Genomic DNA, 9,814 nt, shown 5'->3' with positions numbered 1-9,814 from the left:
GCTGGCTATGCCTGACCCCCAGAGACCAGGTACGTGCAGGGGCCTGGGCAGGCTGGGGAGGGGCAGGCTGAGGGGGAGCTCAGCTGTCTTCCTGTATCTGAGGCTGAGAAAGAGTTCCATGATAAAGTGTGGACTTGGAATCTCACAGCAGTGCCTAAGAGGACCTGGGGAACCTTGCCTGGGTCTCGTTCCTCTCTAGAACTCAGTTTCTTGATCTGCAAAATGGCCTGAGCACCCTTGGGTTTTTCCAGATAAAGTGTACTCAGAGGCACAACAAAGCATAACCGATTTTCTCTTGTCATTCTTGTCTGGTTGGGGGAAGGGGCACCCATGCTGGGGATGGCTAGATGCTAGGGGAGAAGGTTGGAGGGAAAGGTGGGCTGGGGCAGAGGGGGATCACAGGGGTCAGCTCATGGGAACAGCTTCTGTGAGCACTGATCCCAAGCCAGAGGTCAGAGGCCAAAGTCCTGGATACATTTCATCTCTGCCTGGGATGAGCAGGGGCACAAGTGAGGGGCCCTGGCAAAGAGAGAGGTATGTGTGTGCGTGTGTGTGTGTGTGGGGGGGGGTTGTAATGTTTAATAGACATCCCCAGCACAGATTGGCACAAACGATCTTCTGGGGAGGCCAGGGAGCCCCCGTCACTGCCCTCCAGAATATAGGAGAGGGCTGCTGCCTTGTTACTTCCAAACTCCTCTTTTTGCCTCCTGGACCGTCCTGGGACTCTGTTGGGCCAGGGCAACTCCCGGTGCAGGAGAGATCCAGATACCGGGACAGCGGGGGAGGAGGTGGGGGGAAGGGAGGGTGTGTTCGCGAGGATGGTGGACAGAGCTGTGTCCCTTGTTCTTACCCTCTGCCCCTGTGTGGGATTCCTCGGCCTGAGGACCCTTTCTCCACCCCTCTCCTACCTCAAGAGCCCGCCTCGGTGTCACACATACAGTAGGTGCTCAATAAATGTTCCTGGACTAGGAAGCAAAGATGCTGGCGCCAGGGAGGCTGCCCAGAGTCCGGGCGAGACAGAGGTGGTCCCTAGGCCCTGCGGCCTCCCCCCCCACACCCCGGAATTGGCGGGGTGCCGAGGCCGGGCCACAGCCTGGACCGGCCGGGACTCGGGGCGGGGGCGGCCCCACGGAGGAGGCGGGGAAGGGGCGGGCGCGGGGGCGGTGCCACAGCCTGAGCCCGAGCCCGAGCCCGAGGCGACGGGAGCCGAGCGGGAGCAGCCGAGGGCGCCGCCGGGTCCCCAGCGCCGCCGCTGCCGCCTGCGCGCCGCCCCCCGCGCCCCTGCCTGCCCGCGGCAGGCGTGAGCGCCGTGGCCGGCCGGTGGCCGGCCGGTGGGCAGCCGCCGCCATGGCCGCCCCGGAGCCGCTGCGGCCGCGCCTGTGCCGCCTGGTGCGCGGCGAGCAGGGCTACGGCTTCCACCTGCACGGCGAGAAGGGCCGCCGCGGGCAGTTCATCCGGCGCGTGGAGCCCGGCTCCCCCGCCGAGGCAGCCGCGCTGCGCGCCGGGGACCGGCTGGTCGAGGTCAACGGCGTCAACGTGGAGGGCGAGACGCACCACCAGGTGGGTGCCCGCGCCCCGCCCGCGGCCCCGCTGGGCCCCCTCCCCGGGGAGCGCGGCCCCGCCCCGCATTCGCGGGGGGCGCCAACGACCGCCGCTCCGGGCGCTGCGTGCGCCCAGGCCTCGGCGCCCTGCCCCGGGGGCCGGAGGGGGGTCGCGCGAGGGCCTGCGTGGGCTCCCGCTACGAGGTGGCGGACGTGGCCACGGAGGCAGCGGCCGCCGGCCTCCTTCCTCGCCTCTCCCGCTCAGGAAGCTGGCGCCTGCACCGCGGAGGGGGCATCCTGGCAGGGAGGGGCCCGCACTGCGGCTCCTCGCCCTCGGCCCCAGCACTTTAGTCCTGTTCGGGCCTCATGTGCAAGGAGTGCAGGCGTCAGTCACCTTGGGGGCTCTCCATGCTTTGCGGGCCTGGAGTGCTTGTCTATGAGTGTAAACACGTGCTTGTGTACACAGCTGGGTATGTGTGTGTACACGTCCCTCTGGGGGTCACGCCCGTGTGCCCACATCAGTCCTGGGCGTACCTGAGGGGTGTCCCAGTGAGGGCACACCTGTATGTGCCTGTGTCAGTGTGTGTGTGTGTGCGTGTGCACGTGCTGCCCTGTGCGTGTGAATATACAGGTCTGCACCTCTAGGTGTGTGTGTCCAGGCTTGTGGGTCGGCCTGCCTGGCTACGAGTAGTCATCAGTGTGTGTTGGCAGGTCAATGTACTAATGTGTGTCTTGGCTGATGGTGTCTGGGTCCCTCAGAGTCGCTGCTGGTGGCAGCATATGCCTCTCCTTGGAGGCTGCCTGGCCCTGCAGGGGCCGCTGCCACAGCCCCCTGCCCCCTGCCCCCTGCCGCTGGACATGAGGGCCAGAAGCAGGGCAGGGTCTGTTCTCGGCAGGTTCTGCTCCCTGGGGACTCTCTATCTCCCACTGCCCAGGGACTCAGCTGGCTGGAGTCCAGCCTCCTTCCACCCCTTCTGCTCAGGCTTCTCTGTGTCCTCCCCAGCACCCGTGAGTCTGTGACCTGTCTTCGTGGCCAGCCCTGGGGCCTAGAGATTAGTATTTTTGTTCCTGGCTGGGCCAGCAGCTGAACTCCAGCTTCTACCCCTGAGGCCCCTGTCTATCCGTCTGTCTGCCTACCTTCTGTGTTCCACCCAGCGCATCCCTGGATAAAGCTGTTTGCTGAAGGAGGGTGGGGTGCGGGCCAGAGGTCTGGGCTTGACAGACCACAGGGAGGGGTGCCAGAGTGCCAGCTGGCTTTGGTTTAACAGTCACTGCCACCCTTGCCCCAAGAGCACCTGCTTCTCCCAGGGCCCCGGGTGCTGGTCTCGAAGTTTACACACAGGACCACGCTGGCCCAGGAGGGAGGAGGTGCTCTTACAGCTCCTTGTTTGACACATGAGGAAACTGATGCTTGAGGATATTGGGCGTCTAGTCTGGGTCCCACAGTCAGGAAGCGGCAGGGTGCTGGGGTCCCCCTGTGGCTCTCACCAAGAGAGAGGAGAGGGCAGAGGAGGGCCAGGGGGAAGATGGGCCTGGTTCACACCCTCCTGTCCGTTGACAGCTTCTGCCGAGCAGCTGTTGGAGGCCCTCTCTGCCCTCCCCCAAGACTTGGGGTGGGGGTCTTGTCCTTCCTACCCCAATGCCCAGGGGGCACTGACTGCTCCTTCTCCCTGCAGGACACACCCTGACATGCACGCTCCATGGTCCCCCACGCGCTCTAGACACTTCACAGACACCTGCATAGACACACATGGCCCTCATGTCGCACTTGGTCCCACAGGTGGCCTCTACCTGCCGGGTCTGAACCCTGCTTCCCAGGTTGTGTGTGGGTGCCCCAGCGGGTGCGTTGCCACAGGAACCAGGCCTTCCCGTCTCTGCAGGTCCAGCAGGGACAGGTGGTCATGGTCTGGAAGCAAATGGAAGGCTCAGAGGCGGGGGTTTAGACATCCATGCTCCACTGCTGAGAACAGCAATGGCCACAGACCCTCAGACAGGGACCTAGGGAGACCCCTCACTCCCTCACCCGCAGACTGAGAGACCCTGAAACAGCTGGATGCACACCTGCAAACATCCGTGTGCACACGGTCAGACCCTGAAAACCCCAAGGTCAGCCGTGCACCACCTTCCAGACCAACTGCCTCACCCAGCTTCCCGGCCCTTCCTGGACAAGACCCGGGGCCAAGGCCAGGCCCTGCAGTGACCCTGTAGCCCTGTGTCAGGAGTCCTGCGTACAGAGGGAGGGAGCTGCCGGTGCACTGGGGGTGGGGGGCGGAGCCGGCTGGCCTCTCCGTCCAGCCGCCCACCCCTGGTAGGCCAGCTGCCTGCCCGCGATCCTGGGCCAGCCCCGGGTGGTGCCACTGTCCATGTGCTGCCCAGAGTGCCGACTGCTGACCTGCTCCCCCCAACCTGCCCGGCCCAGGTGGTGCAGAGGATCAAGGCTGTGGAAGGGCAGACTTGGCTGCTGGTGGTGGACAAAGAGACGGACGAGGAGCTCCGCCGGCGGCAGCTGACCTGCACTGAGGAGATGGCCCAGCGAGGGCTTCCACCCACCCACGACCCCTGGGAACCAAAGCCGGACTGGGCACATGCAGGCAGCCTGGGCTCTGAGGCTGGCCAGAAGGTACGGCAGGCTCTGCACATCGGGGCCACCCCAACTTCTCCCAGAACCACCGTGTCTGCCTCTGGATGGCGGGCAGTCTCCCCCTCTGCTCACCTCCACAAGGCTCCGTCTCCATCTCTTCTGCCTCTTGGCGCCCCTGGTGACTACCCTCTTGGCTACTTGGGGCCACTCTTTCTGCCCTCAGTCTGTGTTCTAAGGCAGGTGGACTCAGGGGAGCGTGGCCCCGGTCCCTGGCCCTCCATCTCCAGCGCTCTTCCCCAGGATGCTCATCAGAGCTCCCTGGCCTAGGAAAGGTCACTCTGACAAGCCCGGCCTAGGGGCTGAGGGAACTGGGAAGGGTCTGCGGGGATGTTCTGGGACGGACTGTGCCTAGCTCTGCGTTCATGTCACGTGTCTGCCTGTCTAAGGAGTCTGCTTGTGCTGGGAAGGCCTCGAGAGGTAGGGGCTGGTCCTTCTCTATGGGCAGTGCATGGTTGGGGACAGCTGGGGACACTCTGAGCTGGGTCCTCAGCTTGGGGTCTACCGCGATTGGGGTACTTTTCTCTTCCTGTGTCCGCTCCAGGCCAGAAGAGCTGGAATAAATATGTGTGTGCGTGTGTGTGTGTTGCTATTCTACCAACTTCTGGGTGGCAGGACTTGGGCGGGGGTTCCTACTTGGGGGAGGCCAAGAGGAAGAGCCTGCCCCTGCTTGTTCTACCCTGTTTTTTTAAATTTTATTATTATTTGTTTCTTTATTTGAGAGAGGGAGAGGGGGAGAGAGAGAAAAGGAGAGCAACCGGAGGGGCAGAGGGAGAGAATCCCCAAGCAGATGCCCCACGGAGTGTGGGGCCTGACTCCAGGCTCAACGCAGGGCTCGATCTCACGACCCATGAGATTATGACCCATGAGATCATGACCCTGAGCCAAAACCACCCAGGCACCCCGATTGTTCTATCCTCTTGAAGCCCCATGGTACTGTTTCTCGTGCCCGTTCTGCCTTTTTTTTTTTTTTTTAAGATTTTATTTATTTATCTGACAGAGAACGAGAACACAAGCAGGGGCAGAGGGAGAGAGAGAAGCAGAGTCCCTGCTGAGCAGGGAGCCCCAAATGGGGCTCCATCCCGGGACCCCAGGATCATGATCTGAGCCAAAGGCAGACGCTCAAGGGACTGAGCCACCCAGGCGCCTTTTTTCTTTCTTCTCTCTCTCTTTTTTTAAATTTCTTTAAAGGATTCAATCCCAGGGGTTTCCCCAGATCCCACTTTGAGAACCACTGGCCTAATGCCAGTGGAGGTGTGAGATCTGAAGTTTCTGGGTGTGCATGTCTCACGTGTGAGCTGGCCGTGCCTGGGACTCGGGGGAAGGCGACATTTCAGGTGGGAAGCCAGCCTGGGTGCAGACCTGGGTCTGAACCCTCAGGATGCTTTTTGTTCTCTGGGCTGGAGAGCCCCACGGGGGTGGTCAGGGCCCGAGTTGGGGGCATCCGGGTCAGCTGTGGGGTTTCAGGGAGGTCCGGGGACGATGTGCCGGCTGGGCTGGCTCCCAGAGCACCGCTCCTTCACAGGCGTCTTACCTCCCGGAGGAAGCGCCACCGCCCCCCCCAGGCGTTTGTCCATTGATTTAGACACAAACGCTGAGTTCACCTTCCTGTGGAAAAATCCGCCCTCGGGGCTTATCTGGAGGGTGGGGTGCTGAGGCACCTTGTCCTTGGGTGGGACCTTCCCTCTCTGCTATTTCAGGCTCTGGGAGCTGCAGGAAGCCTTAGGAGGGGGCTTCCTCTGGGCGTATTTTTAGAGGAACAAAGTGGGGCCTGACTGGCAGGGGCTCTGTGGTAGGGGCCGGCCTGGGGACCGGGACTCCAGGAGGTCAGGGGAGGCCCAGGGGACAGGGCGACCCCCTCCCTCCCAGCCAGAGACCTGATGTCTAACTGGCTGAGCTCAGAGGGTCCGATGGAAGAGCCAGGCCTCGGCTGACCTCCCCAGGACCGACTGGCGGTCAGGGTGCCTGGGAGGGTGGTGCTTGCCTGCGGCAGGCAGGACAACCGGCTGGGATGGATGTGGTTTGCTCCAGTGCAGGATGCCAGCCCCCGGGGGCCCCGTGGGAAGTAAGGGCCAAGCTGGGAGTCAGGGCCCCGCAAGTCACTCCTGTCCTCTCAGCTCCTTTTCCTCCGTCCCGGCTGGGCTGTGGGAGGTGGGGCGGGGAGGACACCGATGGGGCGGCCCCTCCCATTGGGGTGCTGTGGGGTCCTAGTCAGTGGTGACTCAGCCCCAGGCCAGAGCAGGCTGGGGAGGCTGAAGCTGCAGTCTAGCTGATCCTGACAGTGACGAGAGGGACAGCCCCCAAACAGACGGGGCAGCCTGCAGTACCAGGGCCATGGAGGTGGGGACAGAGCCTGGGCCCCCACTGCCCGTTCTAGAGGCCCTTGGGGTCCGAGCGTGAGCGAGCGAGGGAGTGAGAGTCCTGCAGGGGGTGACCGCCTGGTGTGGGAGCCTCGTACCTACGGGAAGGCTCTGGGAGCCTCAGCAGGACTGTCTTATGCTCCGGCGCCGGGGACCCCTCCCTTGCCTCCCTGTCTCCCCAGCCCCGGGTCCTGGGAGCAGGGCAGGGCCTCCCAGCAGCTTCCTTCCTTCCTTTCTTGGGACTGAAACCTAGCCAGTACGGGGTGCCTAGCTGGGGCCTGAGCAGGGGAGGGGGACCCAGACACCACCCTGCTCCCCAAAGTGACTCAGCCCCCCTGTCCCCACCCATCCCTGGGGAGCCAGGGCCGCTGTGGGAGGTGGATAAATGGGGTGGTGGCCTGGGCTGGCCGGAGACTTCAGGCCACTCCGGCTGGACGCTCGGTGCCTTCCACTTCTCTCCTGCCTCCCATGGCCCGCTCTGGGGATGCCACACCACCGGCCCCAGCTCCAGGAGCCCCTCCGAAGAGACCATCCTGGGGACTTGTGCAGGTCAGGCTGGGTGGGGGCGGGGTGGGCAACGAGGACCCCAGCAGCCAGCTTAGCCCATGTCCCCCAGGGTCAGGAGAGGGGATTTGGGACACCCTGGTGACCCTGGTGCGAGCAGGCTGCACCCTGAGCAACAATGGGGGCCTTTCTCTGTCAGGGCTGGTGAGTCACCATCTGGGGGGGGGCACAGCCCGGCTCCCGGGGTATCCCCATGCCAGCTTCTTTGTCTGGTCACGGGCTGCGCTGTGAGACCAGGGCTTGTCCAGCTCCGGGCTGCCCGGCTGGGAGCCCTCGGGAGCCCTCGGGCCTCGCTGGGAGGTGGCAGGAAGTGCTCAGAGCCAGGGCCCGGAGCGAGGAATGTGAGCAATGCGCTGGGCCTGCCTGCGCCCCCTCCTGACCCACTGCTTCTCCGGGCCTCTCCACGCAGCCTGGCCCTCGGCATTGCAGCCTCTCAACCTGAGGGTCTGGTGTCGGGGGTGGGGCTCCTTGGACGCTGGCTGATCCTGGCTGATCGGCAGGAGAGCAATTCAGGCAAGACTTGCAGAGAAGCCTCTTGGCTAGTGTGGTGAGCGGTGGCCGTGCTGGGTTGAGGCAGGGGGATGGCCAGGATGGTCCCAAACCCGGATGTGACTTCTGCCTGGCCTCATGGCCCCGGATACTCCCCCAGTCCTGCTTCCTGTTTGGGGGCCTTGAGAGACCTGCCGGGGAGGTCACTGTGCAGGGCGTGAGAAGCGGCTGCAGGGCTCAGCGCCAGGGGGCTGTCCTCTCGAACGCGTGTGTCACCGTGTAGCGTGTTGTGAGCGTATGTTTGCATGTCTGGTCTCTGTGGCCACGCGCCTCTCACATCTGGGCCCATGTCCACCTGCCAGGTGTGCTTGGTCCTGGCTCTGGCTCTGCTCCTGGCCTGTCAGCCTCGGGGTGTGGGCTCCGGCCGCCTGGATCTGAGCGGCACCTCAGTGCGGGGGCACTCAAAGCCTGTGCCTCGAGGTGTGTCTGGGAGAGGGGCTGAGTCTGTACAGGGGCGCCCTGGAGCACTCGGGGGTCTCACACCCGTCAGTTCAGCTCATGTTGCCCAGCCGAACCCCTGGGGGATCAAGGAGCAGCTGCTCTGTCCCTTGAGTTCCTGGGGTTATGGGGCGAGGTGGTGGCCTGCAGTGGGGATCCCGAGGGCATGTCTGGGCGGGCTTTGGGGGTCCAGAAAGGGGTCCCAGAGGAGGGGTGCAGGCTGGGCAGGAAGAGGGTGTTCTGGACAAGGGGGAGGCCCGGAGCCAGGGCAGGGCACTCGCCCTGTGAGAAAAGATGTGCTTGGGTCCACAGCCAGGCTGACTAGCAGGCCAGAGTACTCACGGTCAGATTTGAGGAATGAGCTCAGAGGCCTGGAGGCTGGGAGTGGTCAGGGGGTGGCCTGAGCTGCAGGGGGCAGGTGCCTGAGGCCTGGAGAGCTTCCCTGGGGGTAAGGGTAGGTGGAGGGTCAGGGAGGGGCCCAGGGAGCACCCCCACCCGGCACTTGCTCACCTGCGCGCGCACTCGAGTCCTGAGCGGCCCCGGAAACCTGAGCCGCTGCCCGCCCAGGCACTCCGGCCACCCGCCATGTTTAATTGAGCACCCACAGCCGCTAGCCACCCGCGCTGTGGTCGCGGCCCCAGGCCGTGGCTTGGGGGGGGGCGTCCTGGGGACTGGCCCCTGCCCGCACGGCCCCCTGACCCACAGCCCTACTGCAGGATGCCCGAGGTAAAGCGAGGCGAGGCCCTGGGTTGTCGATGCGGGGGGGTGCTCGGGGCATCGTGGGCCTTCTGTGTTCTGGCAGGGAGGGTGGGAGGGCAGGTCCCACCCTTGGCCTTCTCACTCGCTTCGGCTCGGCCCCTGCGCCCTGTCCCTGGGCCCTATGGGGGTGGGGGTGGCTCCAGCTTGCTCTGGAATGTAAAAGCAAACACATCATTCTGCCACCAGCCCTATGGAGGCCACAGGGAGAAGGGGAGAAAAAACAAACGTCAGCCTCTCGCTCGGAGGGAGAGGGGAGGGGTTTCCCCGGCAGCGCACCCCCCTAGGGATAGCCGTCCAGGACACTTGTCTCACCTGGCTGCTCCTAGGTCCCTGGCCTGGGCTCAGCGCTGCCCTTGAGCAGATCCTGTTAACACCCCTATAAAGCCCCTGGTCCCATTTGAAGTTGTTTTGGGTTTGGAAACTGAGGCTTTGCTCAAGATCCCGCTGCCGAGCTCAGTCACAGGCACCCTACCAGGGCCCCCAGGCATGGGTACAGAGGGTTTGTCCCTGAGACCTGGGGCTGCCGGGCGGGGCGTGATGTTGAGCGTGGGGTTGGGGTTCCTCTGGCCCACGTCCACTGCGGCTGCGTTCTGGGGGCCCGAGGCCTGGCGGGCTGGGTCAGCGGCCTTGGTGGGGGGTGGGGGGGAGATCAGTGCTGAGCCTGGTCTCACGTGCCTGCAGGATGTCGGTGGGCCCCCGAGGGAGCTACGCCCTCGGCTGTGCCACCTCCGAAAGGGCCCCCAAGGCTACGGGTTCAACCTGCACAGTGACAAGTCCCGGCCGGGACAGTATATCCGCTCCGTGGACCCAGGCTCACCTGCTGCTCACTCTGGCCTCCGCGCCCAGGACAGACTCATCGAGGTACCTGTCATGGAGGCTTTGGGGTGCTGGGTGTCCCCCAAGTGTGTGTCTGGGCCTGTGTCCCCCCCTCACCCCGAGTGTGTGTCTGGGCCCGTGTCCCCCCC

At 64.4% G+C, this 9,814-nt stretch overlaps 1 protein-coding gene across 4 annotated transcripts in view; it reads left to right on the top strand.

Annotated features, from left to right (window-relative positions):
* The first annotated feature begins 1,268 nt into the window (after window positions 1-1,268).
* SLC9A3R2 (SLC9A3 regulator 2) overlaps window positions 1,269-9,814 on the top strand; it is an 11,422-nt gene continuing 2,876 nt past the window's right edge. The window contains exons 1-3 of one of the 4 annotated variants that reach the window (XM_032425915.1): window positions 1,269-1,560; window positions 3,961-4,161; window positions 9,531-9,710. In XM_032425915.1, the coding sequence (XP_032281806.1) occupies window positions 1,348-1,560; window positions 3,961-4,161; window positions 9,531-9,710 (594 nt within the window). In that variant the 5' untranslated portion in view covers window positions 1,269-1,347. Of the gene's footprint in view, window positions 1,561-3,960; window positions 4,162-6,923; window positions 7,089-9,530; window positions 9,711-9,814 lie in introns of those variants that run through there. The other 3 variants (XM_032425914.1, XM_032425916.1, XM_032425917.1) reach the window with 3 other exon arrangements.

Source organism: Phoca vitulina, unplaced genomic scaffold, assembly GCF_004348235.1.
Source record: "Phoca vitulina isolate PV1807 unplaced genomic scaffold, GSC_HSeal_1.0 scaffold33, whole genome shotgun sequence".
NCBI lineage: Eukaryota > Metazoa > Chordata > Mammalia > Carnivora > Phocidae > Phoca > Phoca vitulina.
This window is presented reverse-complemented; position numbering and strand designations above follow the sequence as displayed.